Raw genomic sequence first — 18,624 nt, 5'->3', positions numbered from 1 at the left:
AGTCTCTTGGATACACACTGTATGATTACATCTGTATATGAAGTGTCACTTTTATATTTTACACAGCAAGGACGATCAAGTCGTTGATCGCAGCCCAATTTAAATTGATTAAGAAAATATAGATAGCCCATGTAACAAACAGCCAGTACTCAGAGTATTATTTATTTATTTAAATTCTATAACAATGGTCATGTCAAAGACATGTTTCAACCAGAAAGACAAAAAAATGCTATGAAATAGAACATAAGAACTACCCACATAAAAATACTAGTTTACTATAGTACTTATACATTTGCATAAACACTGCCCATTCCCCTTCCCATATTACAATTTGTGTCACCTATGAGTGAGAAACCTACATGCCAAGCATATACCAAATACTGTGTTCCCTAACTTTTGACTTCTATGTTAAAGATAATAAAACAAAAACACTATAGTAAACACTACAGTAATGTCAGCGAAAAAAACACTACAGTAAATACTACCATATATTACCGTAAAGTCAGCAAAAACACTACAATGAATACTGTAGTATATAAATATAGTAATACTACAGTATTTATACCCTTGCATACTATAGTATTTTTTCATGAAGGTAGGCCTAGCTGTATTTGTTAAAGCTGACCGTCATTACACATTATAGTCCTAGAAGGCCGGACAATTTCGCTTGGTTTACTGGGGGGTTTCAAAACTCAGTGCAAAAAAGTCCCTATCAGACCAAGCTGTTCCTATTTTCATGATTTAGGTTCAGTCTGGTGATTCAACCATGACCCTGAAAAGGCCTGACAAGAGTCTGTAGCAATGGCACTTTCTTGTTAAGTCCTTCAAATGTGTCAAAGAAGCAAAGATAGCCCTTGAGGCTCACACAGCACCTGTTTAAATACATTTACAGTGCAAGCACATACTCACGGTCACACATAATCTTACAACATGACTAAAAACGACAAGAAAGTGAAAGAATTTGTTCCTGAATAGTGGCCTTTTCACAATTTTATTCCAACCCCATAGTGTGGAAATAAACAGTACCAGTCAGAAGGTTGGACACACCTACTCATTCAATTGTTATTTTTTTTTATTTTTATTTTTTTACAATTTTCTACATTGTAGAATAACAGTGAAGACATCAGAACTAAAACTCAGCAAAAAAAAGAAGCCACCCTTTTTCCGGACCCTGTCTTTCAGAGATAATTACTAAAAATCGAAATAACTTCACAGATCTTTATTGTAAAAGGTTTAAACACTGTTTTCCATGCTTGTCCAACGACCCATAAACTATCAATGAACATGCACCTGTGGAACGGTCGTTAAGACACTACCAGCTTACAGACGGTAGGCAATTAAGGTCACAGTTATGAAAACTTAGGACACTAAAGAGGCCTTTCTACTGACTCTGAAAAACACCAAAAGAAAGATGCCCAGGGTCCCTCCTCATCTGTGTGAACGTGCCTTTGGCATGCTGCTAGGAGGAATGAGGATTGCAGATGTGGCCAGGGCAATAAATTGCAATGTCCGTACTGTGAGATGCCTAAGACAGCGCTACAGGGAGACAGGATGGACAGCTGATTGTCCTTGCAGTGGCAGACCACGTGTAACAAGACCTGCACAGGATCGGTACATCCAAACATCACACCTGCAGGACAGGTACAGGATGGCAACAACAACTGCCCAAGTTACACCAGGAATGCACAATCCCTCCATCAGTGCTCAGACTGTCCGCAATAGGCTGAGAGAGGCTGGACTGAGGGCTTGTAGGCCTGTTGTAAGGCAGGTCCTCACCAGATATCACCGGCAACAATGGCGCCTGTGGGCACAAACCCACCATTGCTGGACCAGACAGGACTGGCAAAATGTGGACCAGACAGGACTGGCAAAAAGTGCTCTTCACTGACGAGTCGCGGTTTTGTCTCACCAGGGGTGATGGTCGGATTCGTGTTTATCATCGAGGGAATGAGCGTTACACCGAGGCATGTACTCTGGAGCGGGATTGATTTGGAGGTGGAGGGTCCATCACGGTCTGGGGCAGTGTGCCACAGCATCATCAGACTGAGCTTGTTGTCATTGCAAGACATCCTCTTCCCTCATGTGGTACCCTTCCTGCAGGCTCATCCTGACATGACCCTTCAGCATTACAATGCCACCAGCAATGCTGCTCGTTCTGTGCGTGATTTCCTGCAAGACAGGAATGTCAGTGTTCTGCCATGGCCCGCGAAGAGCCCAGATCTCAATCCCATTGAGAACGTCTGGGACCTGTTGGATCGGAGGGTGAGGGCTAGGGCCATTCATGTCCGGGAACTTGCAGGTGTCTTGGTGGAAGAGTGGGGTAACATCTCACAGCAAGAACTGGCAAGTCTGGTGCAGTTCTGGTGCAGAACTGGCAAATCTGGTGCAATGCCAAGAGTGTGCAAAGCTGTCACCAAGGCAAAGGGTGGCTACTTTGAAGAATCTCAATTATAAAATATATTTTGATTTGTTTAACACTTTTTTGGTTACTACATGATTCCATGTGTTATTTCATAGTTTTAATGTCTTCACTATTATTCTACAATGTAGAAAACAGTAAAAATTAAGAAAAAGCCTGGAGTGAGTAGGTGTGTCCAAACTTTTGACTGGTTCTGTATATACTGTAAAACACATGGGAATCAAGATTTTTACTGCACTGGGCCTTTAAACCTCAAATAGACAGCAAGTTTTACATTTCCTGCATAACTCACTCACTCACTCAAATTAGTAGAAATCATACAGCACAATATAGACAGCATTGAATTAAGATGCAGTGGGTTGAGTCTGGTTAAATGTCTCTGGATCAATATTAGGCATCCCATTGCCAGCTACACTACTGTTTTCCCTTGGGCTGGCTGGGAGAAACTGGCTTGCTTCATCTGAGGCTTCAGAGTTGTCATGGCAACAAGTCCCTGCCAGACCAATTGTGTTGTGAAAAAAAACATCCTTTCTTCCTCCTTGCCCCTTAGTCCTATCAAACAACATCTGTTCAGGAGGATTGGAATCAGGAAAAGGAATCAAGGAAAACAGATCATTATTAACTCCTTTCTGAGTGCTACTTAAGAGATTTTGAAAGCCTTTTTTTCAAAGGAATCTTTCTGAGAGCAACACCCTCCAGTGTATACTATAGACCATTTTAATTTCTCTCTGCATCTATAGACTTGTACTACCATTAGTATACCTAATCTCGAAAAGGTATGACATTTATAGCTCACATTTGGCCAGGTTAATAATTATCTATGAGTTCTGGCTTATAGTTGAAACATCACATTGAAGCACTTACAATTTCAGAATACAGATGTAGGATCTTCATTTTATCACCCTGTAGCAGGAAAACTTTTCTGCAATACAGGATAATTCAAATTTGTAGTGTATTGTTTAAAGGCCCAGTGCAGTCAAAAACTAGATTTTATTGTGTTATATATATATATATATCCTCATTGAGGTTGGAATCATATTGTGAAATTGTGAAAATTATGATAATGTAGTGTAAGAGCTGTTTGAAAAGACCACCTAAAATGTCAACTTGTTTTGGTGATATTGAGTTTTGGCCTGCCTGGTGACATCACCTGGGGGTAAATTAGTTAATAGACCAATAAGAAAGAGTGCCAAAACTCTCAGTTGGATTGCAGAGTGAAGGACAACAGCCAACAAGTGCTCAGCGTATGTGGAAACTCCTTCAAGACTGTTGGAAAAGCATTCCAGGTGAAGCTGGTTGAGAGAATACCAAGAGTGTGCAAAGCTGCCAATAACAGTAATTAACTCAGACCACTCCCAGACAGATCTAGAACATTATTGTTTGAGAAATTGCTCTTTGCTAAGAAGCTATTTTTGTTCTTTATGACCACCAAGCAATCACAGTAAGGTACTTACTTGTTACCCAGAAATTATTTGATGTTGAGATTAAATAAACAAAAACAGCTGCCTTGCTGTAGCAAACTGGCTAAAGTTAAGCGTAAGGTTTGCTCCCAGCTGCCATGTGGGTTCAAGACCAGGATTTGAGTAATTTCACTGCCAAGTTCCTCATTCCATCTTTTTACTGTAATTACATATTCTTCTGACCCCTCCTGAACCTGTAACTGATCTCAGAGCATAGAACAGCATGTGGCCACTTATAGTCCTTGTATGGAGTACACATACAGTGCCTTGCGAAAGTATTCGGCCCCCTTGAACTTTGCGACCTTTTGCCACATTTCAGGCTTCAAACATAAAGATATAAAACTGTATTTTTTTGTGAAGAATCAACAACAAGTGGGACACAATCATGAAGTGGAACGACATTTATTGGATATTTCAAACTTTTTTAACAAATCAAAAACTGAAAAATTGTGCGTGCAAAATTATTCAGCCCCTTTACTTTCAGTGCAGCAAACTCTCTCCAGAAGTTCAGTGAGGATCTCTGAATGATCCAATGTTGACCTAAATGACTAATGATGATAAATACAATCCACCTGTGTGTAATCAAGACTCCGTATAAATGCACCTGCACTGTGATAGTCTCAGAGGTCCGTTAAAAGCGCAGAGAGCATCATGAAGAACAAGGAACACACCAGGCAGGTCCGAGATACTGTTGTGAAGACGTTTAAAGCCGGATTTGGATACAAAAAGATTTCCCAAGCTTTAAACATCCCAAGGAGCACTGTGCAAGCGATAATATTGAAATGGAAGGAGTATCAGACCACTGCAAATCTACCAAGACCTGGGCCTCCCTCTAAACTTTCAGCTCATACAAGGAGAAGACTGATCAGAGATGCAGCCAAGAGGCCCATGATCACTCTGGATGAACTGCAGAGATCTACAGCTGAGGTGGGAGACTCTGTCCATAGGACAACAATCAGTCGTATATTGCACAAATCTGGCCTTTATGGAAGAGTGGCAAGAAGAAAGCCATTTCTTAAAGATATCCATAAAAAGTGTTGTTTAAAGTTTGCCACAAGCCACCTGGGAGACACACCAAACATGTGGAAGAAGGTGCTCTGGTCAGATGAAACCAAAATTGAACTTTTTGGCAACAATGCAAAACGTTATGTTTGGCGTAAAAGCAACACAGCTGAACACACCATCCCCACTGTCAAACATGGCGGTGGCAGCATCATAGTTTGGGCCTGCTTTTCTTCAGCAGGGACAGGAAAGATGGTTAAAATTGATGGGAAGATGGATGGAGCCAAATACAGGACCATTCTGGAAGAAAACCTGATGGAGTCTGCAAAAGACCTGAGACTGGGATGGAGATTTGTCTTCCAACAAGACAATGATCCAAAACATAAAGCAAAATCTACAATGGAATGGTTCAAAAATAAACATATCCAGGTGTTAGAATGGCCAAGTCAAAGTCCAGACCTGAATCCAATCGAGAATCTGTGGAAAGAACTGAAAACTGCTGTTCACAAATGCTCTCCATCCAACCTCACTGAGCTCGAGCTGTTTTGCAAGGAGGAATGGGAAAAAATGTCAGTCTCTCGATGTGCAAAACTGATAGAGACATACCCCAAGCGACTTACAGCTGTAATCGCAGCAAAAGGTGGCGCTACAAAGTATTAACTTAAGGCGGCTGAATAATTTTGCACGCCCAATTTTTCAGTTTTTGATTTGTTAAAAAAGTTTGAAATATACAATAAATGTCGTTCCACTTCAAGATTGTGTCCCACTTGTTGTTGATTCTTCACAAAAAAATACAGTTTTATATCTTTATGTTTGAAGCCTGAAATGTGGCAAAAGGTCGCAAAGTTCAAGGGGGCCGAATACTTTCGCAAGGCACTGTAACTGAATCTTATAAAAATGGTCAAGCCCCAAGACACACTTAAAAAAAACAGACATGGATAAGAGACCTGAAGAAGAGGAGTACATTATTGTCCATTTTCCTTTCCAAAATGTGTCTTATTTGGTTTCAAGCCAACCTCCTGAGAAACACGCACATACACCCAAGGGGTTGGAAGCTAGGGTCAGCCACAGTGCAGGGCCCCTGGAGAAGATTGCATTGTCCGTACTCTTCTAAAAATACTCATAAGTATCTATCTAGGTTTCCATCGAACTGGGAACAGATTTTCATGCGTATAAAATGTATATGCGCATTTTCCCACCAGATGTGTGTTTCAATCAAACTGACTTTTTGTGGGTAAAATGCTGTGCGTGATGATGTAGTGCACATCAAATAAATGTTTAACCTTTGTAACGATTGTCCTTATGTTCAGTGGTGGAAAAAGTAAATAATTGTCATACTTGAGTAAAAGTAAAGATACATTAATAGAAAATGACTCAAGTAAAAGTCACCCAGTAAAATACTACTAGAGTAAAGCTAAAATGATTTGGTTTAAAATATACTTAAGTATCAAAAGTAAATATAATTGATCAAATGTACTTAAGTAACAAAAGAAAAATGACAAATAATTTCTAATTGCTTAAATTAAGCAAACCAGACATCACCATTTTCTTGTTTTTTACATTTACGGATAGTCAGGGGCACACTCCAACCAAACCTCAGACATAATTTCAGAACTAAGCATTTGTTTAGTGAGTCCTCCAGATCAGAGGCAGTAGGGATGACCAGGGATGTTCTCTGTTTAGTGAGTCCTCCAGATCAGAGGCAGTAGGGATGACCAGGGATGTTCTCTGTTTAGTGAGTCCTCCAGATCAGAGGCAGTAGGGATGACCAGGGATGTTCTCTGTTTAGTGAGTCCTCCAGATCAGAGGCAGTAGGGATGACCAGGGATGTTCTCTGTTTAGTGAGTCCTCCAGATCAGAGGCAGTAGGGATGACCAGGGATGTTCTCTGTTTAGTGAGTCCTCCAGATCAGAGGCAGTAGGGATGACCAGGGATGTTCTCTGTTTAGTGAGTCCTCCAGATCAGATGCAGTAGGGATGACCAGGGATGTTCTCTGTTTAGTGAGTCCTCCAGATCAGAGGCAGTAGGGATGACCAGGGATGTTCTCTTCATAAGTGAGTGAAAAAAAACTAAAATAGTGCCGGAGCAGACGTTTTACGTGCCCACAACCGATTGTGTTATTTTGTTAGTTTATCTGCGTTGTTTGTAACTTAGTTTTTTACTATTTTTGTACATAATGTTGCCTCTACCGTCTCTTATGACCGAAAATAACTTCTAGACATCAGGACTGTGATTACACACCATGGACTAGCAGAATCCTTTTTCTTCTTTCACGACTCTGACGAGCCTGAGGATATAGGGCTCCATCGGGAACAGGCCGCGACCCCAGTGATCTGCGTGAAGAGGAGGCGGAGAAAGAGAGTCTGGAGGGCGGGCTGCCTTCTGAGGAGTAGGAGGTGAGCGAATAAACCCCCACTCCCCTCAATTCCGCTCGCAAACATGCTATCTTTGGACAATAAAATGGATGAGTTATTGGTAAGATTAAACTACCAACGGGACATTAAAAACTAACATCTTATGCTTCACAGAGTCGTGGCTGAACAACGACAATCTCAACATACAACTGGCTGGTTACACAATGTACCGGCAGGATAGAACAGCGGCGTCTGGTAAGACAAGGGTCGGCGGTCTATGCATTTTTGTAAACAACAGCTGGTGCACGATATCTAAGGAAGTCTTGAGCCATTGCTCACCTGAGGTAGAGTTTCTCATGATAAGCTGCAGACCACATTACCTACCGAGAGATTGTGTCTATATTCTTTGTAACTGTTTACATACCACCACAGTCAGAGGCTGGCACCAAGATAGCAGTGAATGAGCTGTATTCCGCCATAAGCAAACAAGAAAACACTCACCCAGAGGCAGCATGTCTAGTAGCTGGGGACTTTAATGCAGGGAAACTTAAATCAGTTTTACCTCATTTCTATCAACATGTTAAATGTGCAACCAGAGGGAAAATAACTCTGGACCACCTATACTCCACACACAGAGATGCATACAAAGCTCTCCATTTGGCAAACGTGAGCATAATTCTATCCTCCTGATTCCTGCTTAGATCAATAAATAGTGACTAGATCAATAAAAAAGTGGTCAGACGAAGCAGATGCTAAGCTACAGGACTGTTTTGCTAGCACAGACTGGAATATGTTCCGGAATTCCGCCAATGGCATTGAGGAGTACACCACATCTGTCGTTGGCTTCATCAATAAGTGCATTGATGACGTCGTCCCCACAGTGACAATACATACCCCAACCAGAAACCATGGATTACAGGCAGCATCCGCACTGAGCTAAAGCTGCCACTTTCAAGGAGCGTGACTAACTGAGAAGCATAAGAAATCCCGCTATGCCCTCCGACGAACCATCAAACAGGCAAAGCTTCAATACAGGACTAAGATCGAGTCGTACTACACCGGCTCTGATGCTCATCGGATGTGGCAGGACCTGCAAACTATTACAGACTACATACGGAAGCACAGCCAAGAGCTGCCCAGTGACACGAGCCAACCAGATGAGGTAAACTACTTCTATGCTTGTGTGATCACGCTCTTCACAGCCGATGTGAGTAAGACCTTTAGACAGGTCAACATTCACAAGGCCGCAGGGCCAAACAAATTACCAGGATGTGTACTGCGAGCATGCACTGACCAACTAGCAAGTGTCTTCACTGACATTTTCAACCTCTCCCTGTCCGAGTCTGTAATATCAACATGTTTTAAGCAGACCACAGTAGTGCCTGTGCCCAAGAAAACTAAGGTTACCTGCCTAAATAAATACCGACCCGTAGCACTCACGTATGTAGCCATGAAGTGCTTTGAAAGGCTGGTCATGGCTCACATCAACACCATCATCCCAGAAAGACCCACCCTAGACCCACTCCAATTTGCATACCGCTCCAACAGATCCACAGATGATGCAGTCTATTGCACTCCACACTGCCCTTTCCCACCTGGACAGAAGGAACACCCATGTGAGAATGCTATTCATTGACTACAGCTCAGTGTTCAACACCATAGTGCCCTCAAAGCTCATCAATAAGCTAAGGAACCTGGGACTAAACACCTCCATCTGCAACTGGATCCTGGAATTCCTGACGGGCCTCCACCAGGTAGTAAGGGTAGGTACTACACATCCGCCACACTGATCCTCAACACAGGGGCCCCTCAGGGGTGCGTGCTCAGCCCCCTTATGTACTCCCTGTTCACTCATGACTGCACGGCTAGGCACGACTCCAACCCCATCATTACATTTGCCGACGACACAACAGTGGTAGGCCTGATCACCGACAACGATGAAACAGCCTATAGGGAGGTGGTGAGAGACCTGGCCATGTGGTGCCAGGACAACAACCTCTCCCTCAACGTGATCAAGACAAAGGAGATGATTGTGGACTACAGGAAAAAGGAGGACCGAGCACGCCTCCATTCTCATTGACGGGGCTGCAGAGTGGAGCAGGTTGAGAGCTTCAAGTTCCTTGGTGTCCACATCAACAACAAACTGTCATGATCCAAGCACACCATGACAGGCGTGAAGCGGGCACGACAAAACCTATTCCCCCTCAGGAGACTGAAAAGATTTGGCATGGGTCCTCAGATCCTCAAAAGGTTCTACAGCTGCAACATCGAGAGCATCCTGACTGGTTGCGTCACTGCCTGGTATGGCAACTGCCTGGCCTCCGACCGCAAAGCACTACAGAGGGTAGTGCGAACGGCCCAGTACATCAGTGGGGCCAAGCTTCCTGCCATCCAGGACCTCTATACCAGGCGGTGTCAGAGGAAGTCCATGAAAATTGTCAAAGGCTCCAGCCACCCTAGTCATAGACTGTTCTCTCTGCTACCACATGGCAAGCAGTACCATAGCACCAAGTCTAGGTCCAAGAGGCTTCTAAACAGCTTCTACCCCCAAACCATAAGACTCCTGAACATCTAGTCAAATGGCTACCCAAACTATTCACATTGCGCCTCCCCCACCCCTCTCCACAACACTGCCACTTTGTTGTCATCTATGCATAGTCACTTTAATGAACTCTACCTACATGTACATACTACCTCAACTAACCGGTGCCCCGCACATTGACTCAGAACCGCCACCCCCCTGTATATATTGTTATTTTTACTGCTTCCCTTTAATTACTTGTTACTTTTATCTCTTATTCTTATCCGTATTTTTTGAACTGCACTATCAGTTAGGGGCTCGTAAGTAAACATTTCACTGTAAGGTTGTATCTGGCGCATGTGAATAATAAAATTGGATTTGAATTGGACCATTTTCCTGTCCTGCTAAGCATTCAAAATGTAATGAGTACTTGTAGGTGTCAGGGAAAATGTATGGAGTAAAATGTACATTATTTTCTTTAGGAATGTAGTGGAACAAAAGTAGTCAAAAATAAAAAATAGTAAAGTACAGATACCAAACAAAACTACTTAAGTAGTACTTGAAAGTAGTTTTACTTAAGTACTTTACACCACTGATTATGTCCTTGTCACCTAAGCTAAAGTTAGGCCTGATTATCAATAACCAGACAATGTTTATGAAACTGTTTATGAGAGGCACATGTATTTATTGAATATAATGTGGGATTAGGGATGTATTTCGACGTCTTGATTGTTGATCGCCTGCAATTGAGAGGAGACTTGTGTGAGAGTTGGTGGTCGCATGCCGTCAATGGGTTTGTGCGCGCAAAACCTATAGTTGTGCATCGCCCACTATATAACTTAATGCTCATGTATTTATGACTCGGAAGTACAACTGTGATGTAATCATGTTTGAAGATGAAATCATGAGCGTTAAGCTTAAATTTAGATTCTTAACTTGTTATCCTCGTTTATTGAAGAGAGTTCCGGTTATTTCCTGGTCTGAGAATTGACGGCCAAACGGTGCTCGGTTGAGCACAGTTAATGAATGGTACATGTAAAGCTTACCCCGGGGGATGTACATGTTTATATCCCAGGTTGTATTTATGCTTAAAGCAAGTGGAGCAGCTTTATTGGCATGTGTGCTGGCATGAAAACATGTTTATGAACTTATTAACATGTTCTATTGAATTTCCTGCATTGTTAATGTTAATTGATCATGATGTGATACGGTTCATCCTATTGGCTGATACCCACAATGCATGTGTATCTAAACCCTGTCATTTTCATTGTTTGGGATTGGACAGGGAACTGGTTGGCATGCTGCTGGGTTACAGTACATTTGGGGCCTGGGTTTTGTTTGAAGCGCTCTATTAGGTTGAGTTTGTATTCCTGTTGCAACATCCAGTTTGTTATTTTCTTATGTAAATATTTGTAGAGTTCCCTGGCTATCTTCACTTTTGCTAATAAAAGCCTCACTTGGGGCAAGAAAAGTAAAGACCTGCTGTTTCCGCCTTACTGTTAAAAATTGAACAGAATGGTCAATCTCACAGCCTTAAAGGAGAATTTTGGTTTTCTTCAACCAAATCTCAATTTTTTATGTAAATGGGGTGTTAGACATTTCTTTTTGCAATTTCACTTGTTTTTGAGAAACTTACCCCAAATACGTCCTTTTAGAAATGGACAACATACAATATACAAAATTACAAAACATATTAAGAAAAATTAATTTATCAACATAGGAGGTATCCAATCATTACTCTGAACTGATCAAGGGGGACCAGAACATCTCATATCAGAGAGCTCTGGAAGTTGTTCCACATAACGGGCACAAAAAACTAAAAGCAACTTTACCCAACTGTGTGGAGACCAAAGGGGCCTCCAGTGTTATCCAAGCCTGGTTGTGGTCAGTTTCTCAAAAACAAGTAAAATCGTAAAGAAAATGTGTCTGGACACTTCTATAACATTTCATTTACATAATTAAAAAAAAAGATTTGGTTGTAAAAAAAAGCTAAATTCTCATGAAAGTTTCCATGTACCGAATTAAAAGCAAACTTTCCCTATCTGGTTTCGGCACATGTTCTCTAGACAACAGTTTGCTGACAAAGTGGACAGGGTAGGTTATATGGTGAATTATAAATAAGAGCAATATCATTTGTATTTGATAATTGCCAGCCAAGCGTCGATCATCATGTCACCAGCATTCATATAAAACCCTCAATAGTTATAGAACATTTGCATTAAGCTCATCACCATCCAGCACTTAACCGCCATGAAGTTCATCATAACTTATTTCATCTACCTATAAACGCATAACGCTTTTCCACGTCGTGGTAGTACAATGTATAGCATATCACTGCGTGACTCCAAGTTCACTTCAACATGATGGTTTATAATATAAATATTTGAACATGAGTTCCCACCGCCATTGTTGCATAACTGATTATACCGACACAAAAAGATCCCACCATGTCGAATGAACAACTTGTCTGTTGACATTTCTGAAATTGTACCAACACTTCATGTTTCCACCAAACCTGTCATGGTCATTTTTCATACAGCATGACTTTACTGTCATAAAACCTTCAATGGAAACATGGTTAGAGAGAGAGAAACAAAGAGAGAGAGAAAGAGACACCCCTTCAGTAGTGCAAGTCAGTGGTCTATGTGGGCCTGTCACAGTGTCAGTTCAGACCCTTAACTATTTCCATCTGCTCTCTCTGCCTGGCCCCAAAGGTGCTGCAAAATCTGGACAGTATCTGGGTCACAAAAGTGTGCGTGCGTGCGTGCATGTTATTTGTGACTAGCAATAACAGTTAAACTGTAATCTCTCCCTCTAACACAAGCAAGCCTCCAGGCGACTGATCACTGAATAGTGACAAGATTGCCAGAGAACCACACAAAGGCACTGCCTTTGCAATGACAAACCTGACATTTGAAAATAAAACACTGATGACAACATGGAGAATCAGCTAAAAGTAGGGCCTGAGAGAGAATATGCTTTTTATGTGGTGTTGTTCATCAACAGAAGCCAGTTGAATAAGACAGCCGGCATTTTTACAGTGGAGAAGCCATCAGAAGACAAAAGTGGTGCCAATGCAAATACAGTTTGATTTATATGATGCATTTCCATCCCTGGCTTTCATTCTCTTTGACAGTACTTGGCTTACATAACATGAACATGTTAGCAATTCAACAGCCTGCTTATAGTCAATCAGGATGATGATACATCCATAACAACACCTAATGGTAAACATTGTCCGAATGCCTGAAGCCTTACTCGGAAACTTCAATAAGCAGTACAGGCCAACATACAGGAGGTCTGTGTGCACATGTATTGTAGAGATATACATCCCACCATTTTGGGATTATACTGTATATGCCAGAGTAGAGTTACACTACACTAAAGAGTGTATGAGTGTATTTGAGTTATTGTGTGGAACTGCATGAGTGTATAAGATTTAAAGAGTGGATGCATGCCACTGCTAATGGAGGGATGTGTGTGATTAGTCCAGCAAGATAAAGAGATTGTGTGTGTTAGTGTCCAGCTTTTGTGTTGCTCATAGGGCCTCAGTGTGAATAGCTCTCTCATCACCAGTCAGTCAGTCAGGTCCTCTCATCATCAGATAATATTCATTCTCCAATTCATCCTTTTCAACCTCATCTGTCTCTTATAAAAAGGTGTCTTTATGTCAGTAAAATAAGGCCTACATGTTCAATATTTTCATGGAAATTACAGTTAAATTCCATTTGATTAATTTGATTATATTTACTAAATTAAGTGTCTCCCCCCAATTACAACCTGCAATATAGGCCAAGACTACACAATGATTTACTTAAAATGTATACATAGTTATATGAATTACATCAAATAATATAATAATAATATAGACCCAATAATATAGACACATCCATTTTTTTATTTATTTAACCCTTATTTAACTAGGCAAGTCAGTTAAGAACAAACTCTTATTTACAATGATGGCCGGCCAAACCTGGACGAAGCTGGGCCAATAGTGCGCCACACTATGGAACTCCCAAACACGGCCGTTTGTGACACAGCCTGGAATCGAACAAGGGTCTGTAGTGACGCCTCTAGCACTGAGATGCAGTGCCTTAGACCGCTGCGTCACTCGGGAACACCATTTGCTAGGGCAAACTGTAGAGCGGAAACGCTTTGAGAAATTTAAATTACGAGTTAGGGAATTAGTGGGGAATTCTTGAGAATGTATTTTTCTCGATCCCTTTTGCTAGTTTGCGTAGAGACATATCTAGACTTAGTAAACCTGACTAAAAGTAGACTGTTGTCTTGGTAGAGAGCAGCAGCACCCTGTTGCATATCAGATGTCAACTCTTAGTGAAGCAAAATGTTACCGTCACGCACTAAGTAGTAAAGTACAGTGAGCGTTAAACACAGTTCATTGATTCAACTCACAATTAGAAATAAACATTTACATTTCAGTGGCCCTTGGACAATTTTCTCCATAAAATGACCAAATAATGTCATGTTTTTAATGTTATGTTTGTTGTTTTTAAATTGGATGCGGGCTGTTTTTAAAATGTGAAGACATTAATAGGGCATAGGCTAATCATCATTCTATACGGGACAAAAGAAAATATAAATCTGCCTTAAAAAAAAGAATCTGTTTAATTTGTCCTAGAAGTAAACTATATGCTTACCTGGCATGCTGGCACTGACAGTGGCGAGAATGAAACATAGGAGAACCACGGGCAGGAGCGAGGGCCGGGGTTGTCGTTCGATCCGCTTCGAAAGCAGCATCCTTGAAAATGCTTCTCTAGGAAAAAAAAGCCAGAAACGGGTACATGGGGTTTGTCATCATTCCCCCCACTCGATTTCCGAATCCGTGCCAAGTGGTTTCCGTGACAAGTAACTCACCGAATGCACCGATACCGAGCGAGGTCCTACATACAATGCTTATGGACAGTCCGGTTCACGGTCTCTGCGCCACTTTACATTAATCCGTGGCAGTGCTAAAAATAGCGGTGCGCTCGTTGAAAAGTGGGGAGGCGGGGAATTCAGCATACACAGAGAGGCGAGATTAGATGGAGGGGCACTGGTGAACCGTGGAGGTAGGCTACGTCAAATCTTGGTGTTGGCGTCATAACGCGTTTACAAAACAGGCTTGGGCACTTTGACAGACAGCGCAGGCAGGTAAGCGAACGCCAGGTGTGTGTCTTGTGTAGCCTGTGGTCTGACCAAAGACGGTGTATTCCTTTGTCTCTGGTTTGACCACTACCAGTCACACAAAAACGTAGGCTAACTATTTTTTTCCTTTTCGTTTCACTTCACCAATGTAAATCACTGTACACTGTAAATTATATACTCTGGGAACCATATATACAGCAAAGTATGAGGATATAGCCTTATCAGAATTAGGAGGGAAAATATTTACAAAGCTTCCTGATGCATATTTGTTGGTAAGATATGCAATGTAAAGTCCATGTTTATGCCAGAGACAACGTGTAGGCCTAAGCAGCTCCTTTGAGTTTCCACTATTACCCTGGTTTTACCCCTTTATTTAATAAGTCAATTAACGTGCTATCACAATATCAATATAACCCAACCTCTCTATTTTCTGAGAAAATAACATTGTTAATAACAATAGCCTATTTTTGTGCTATAAAAGTGTTGCCCAAAATACCAGAAAGTGAGTACAGCATCGGGTGAATGTTAGTGTCAACACCGGTGAGGAAGGTGACATCTGTCTCATAAGGGTCCCAGTTGGAGCACTGCACATCTAGAGTTCCACTGTCAGGGCTGATACAGCTGAAAGGCTTCAGGCCTTCTATCTGATGGCAGCCAATGGGAATAGTTTTACTTCAGCCAGCAATAGTGCCTTGCGAAAGTATTCGGCCCCCTTGAACTTTGCGACCTTTTGCCACATTTCAGGCTTCAAACATAAAGATATAAAACTGTATTTTTTTGTGAAGAATCAACAACAAGTGGGACACAATCATGAAGTGGAACGACATTTATTGGATATTTCAAACTTTTTTAACAAATCAAAAACTTTGGGCGTGCAAAATTATTCAGCCCCTTTACTTTCAGTGCAGCAAACTCTCTCCAGAAGTTCAGTGAGGATCTCTGAATGATCCAATGTTGACCTAAATGACTAATGATGATAAATACAATCCACCTGTGTGTAATCAAGTCTCCGTATAAATGCACCTGCACTGTGATAGTCTCAGAGGTCCGTTAAAAGCGCAGAGAGCATCATGAAGAACAAGGAACACACCAGGCAGGTCCGAGATACTGTTGTGAAGAAGTTTAAAGCCGGATTTGGATACAAAAAGATTTCCCAAGCTTTAAACATCCCAAGGAGCACTGTGCAAGCGATAATATTGAAATGGAAGGAGTATCAGACCACTGCAAATCTACCAAGACCTGGTCGTCCCTCTAAACTTTCAGCTCATACAAGGAGAAGACTGATCAGAGATGCAGCCAAGAGGCCCATGATCACTCTGGATGAACTGCAGAGATCTACAGCTGAGGTGGGAGACTCTGTCCATAGGACAAGAATCAGTCGTATATTGCACAAATCTGGCCTTTATGGAAGAGTGGCAAGAAGAAAGCCATTTCTTAAAGATATCCATAAAAAGTGTTGTTTAAAGTTTGCCACAAGCCACCTGGGAGACACACCAAACATGTGGAAGAAGGTGCTCTGGTCAGATGAAACCAAAATTGAACTTTTTGGCAACAATGCAAAACGTTATGTTTGGCGTAAAAGCAACACAGCTCATCACCCTGAACACACCATCCCCACTGTCAAACATGGTGGTGGCAGCATCATGGTTTGGGCCTGCTTTTCTTCAGCAGGGACAGGGAAGATGGTTAAAATTGATGGGAAGATGGATGGAACCAAATACAGGACCATTCTGGAAGAAAACCTGATGGAGTCTGCAAAATACCTGAGACTGGGACGGGGATTTGTCTTCCAACAAGACAATGATCCAAAACATAAAGCAAAATCTACAATGGAATGGTTCAAAAATGAACATATCCAGGTGTTAGAATGGCCAAGTCAAAGTCCAGACCTGAATCCAATCGAGAATCTGTGGAAAGAACTGAAAACTGATGTTCACAAATGCTCTCCATCCAACCTCACTAAACTCGAGCTGTTTTGCAAGGAGGAATGGGAAAACATTTCAGTCTCTCGATGTGCAAAACTGATAGAGACATACCCCAAGCGACTTACAGCTGTAATCGCAGCAAAAGGTGGCAAAGTTCAAGGGGGCCGAATACTTTCGCAAGGCACTGTTCTCTAGTTTTTGTAGCTGTATGGATCATAGGGTGTGAGAACCATTACCAAAACACTACAATAACCCCTATCACATGGCTACATATGACCTCCAAAGCGTTACCCCTCTTATCTCAGAACACTTTTCTGATACAGGGGCAGATTCCCGGACACAGATTATGCCCCGTCCTCGACTAAAATCATTTTCAATGGAGAATCTCCACTGAACTTACTTTTTAGTCCGGGGCTATGTTTTACCTGTCTCTGGGAAACTGCTCCATACACTCTTAGAAAAAAAGGAGAACCCTTGGAATAACTCCTTTTGGTTCCAGGTAGAACCCTTTCCACAGAGGGTTCTACATGGTACCCCAAATAGTTCTATCTTATAGGACAGCCGTAGAACTCTTTTCGAACCCTTTTTTCTATAACATAGAGTGACTACTGGCCTACTTCATGGCTTGGAGGACTGTTCTGCTGTTTCTGTGCTTTCATCTTAGTAGGGTTCCTCTGGGAGTGACGGGAACGCTCAGACTGGCCCGACGTGCAATCATTGGAAAACAAACTGGACGATCTACGATTAAGATTGATAGGACAACGGGACATTAAAATGGTAATATCTTGTTTCACCGAGACTTTGCTGAACGAAGACATGGATAATATAGTGCTGGCTGGCTTCTCCGTGCTTCGGCAGGACAGAGTAACTATGTCTGGTAAGGGGTGTCTATTTGATAATAACTGCTGGTGTGCAATGTCTAATATAAAAGACGTCTCGAGATGTTGCTCACCTGAGGTAGAATTCCTTATGATAAGCTGTAGACTACATTACCTACCAAGAGAGTTCTCATCTATATTACTCGCAGCTGTCTATTTACCACCACAAACCGATGCTGGCACTAAGACCGCACTCAACAAGCAGTATAAGGCCATTTAAAAAAAAATGTAACCTTTATTTAACTAGGCCTTTATATACCGATTTCCGATTCTTATGAAAACTTGAAATCGCCCCGATTTATCGGCCATTCCGATTACTCGGTCAACCTCTAGTTTGGAGTGGCCCAGACTGGGCAAGGAGAACGCGTGGGTCTGGGAGGACATCTGTGATTGTGAGAGAGGGCGCAGCCTGCTGACCATTGTAGGAAGCATAAGCTGCAATACAGATGTATTACTAAAACTATCACCAGAGTAATAATAGGAGTAGCAGTTTACATAACCTGGACCCAGGGGTAAACATAACATAGTAAAACTAAATCCAGGACTATCCATTTAGTATATGTTACGTTTCGTATAGTATATTAATTTGTGGATATCCATCATCCATTTTGTATGATACTTTACAAATAGCATTTTTTTGTGGCTAACGTTAGCTAGGCTATGAGTTAGAGGATAAGGTAGGGTTAATGTTAGCTAACATGCTAAGTAGTTGCAAAGCAGCAAAAAAGTTATGTATTTGAGATGTTCCTAACTTTCTAAAACGCTGAAGTTGTCCATGAGATTTGAACACTCAGCCTTTGGGTTGATAGACGTTCGCATTATATGCCCACCCATCCACTCTCCCCTGAAAGAAAAGGATTTTATCAGTCTCCAAACCTCACAATAAAGCAGTAAAACAAGTAGGCTACTGAACTTAAATG

General features: G+C 41.7%; 1 protein-coding gene across 1 annotated transcript in view; it reads right to left on the bottom strand.

Moving 5' to 3' along the window:
• LOC110523508 (neural proliferation differentiation and control protein 1) overlaps positions 1-14,798 on the bottom strand; it is a 38,451-nt gene extending 23,653 nt beyond the window's left edge. Inside the window, exon 1 of the mRNA XM_021602260.2 lies at positions 14,415-14,798. Within this exon, the coding sequence (XP_021457935.1) occupies positions 14,415-14,514 (100 nt within the window). The 5' untranslated portion in view covers positions 14,515-14,798. The remainder of the gene's footprint in view (positions 1-14,414) is intronic.
• Between the last annotated feature and the right edge of the window lie 3,826 nt (positions 14,799-18,624).

This window comes from Oncorhynchus mykiss, chromosome 5, assembly GCF_013265735.2.
Source record: "Oncorhynchus mykiss isolate Arlee chromosome 5, USDA_OmykA_1.1, whole genome shotgun sequence".
In the NCBI taxonomy this organism is placed as follows: domain Eukaryota; kingdom Metazoa; phylum Chordata; class Actinopteri; order Salmoniformes; family Salmonidae; genus Oncorhynchus; species Oncorhynchus mykiss.
This window is presented reverse-complemented; position numbering and strand designations above follow the sequence as displayed.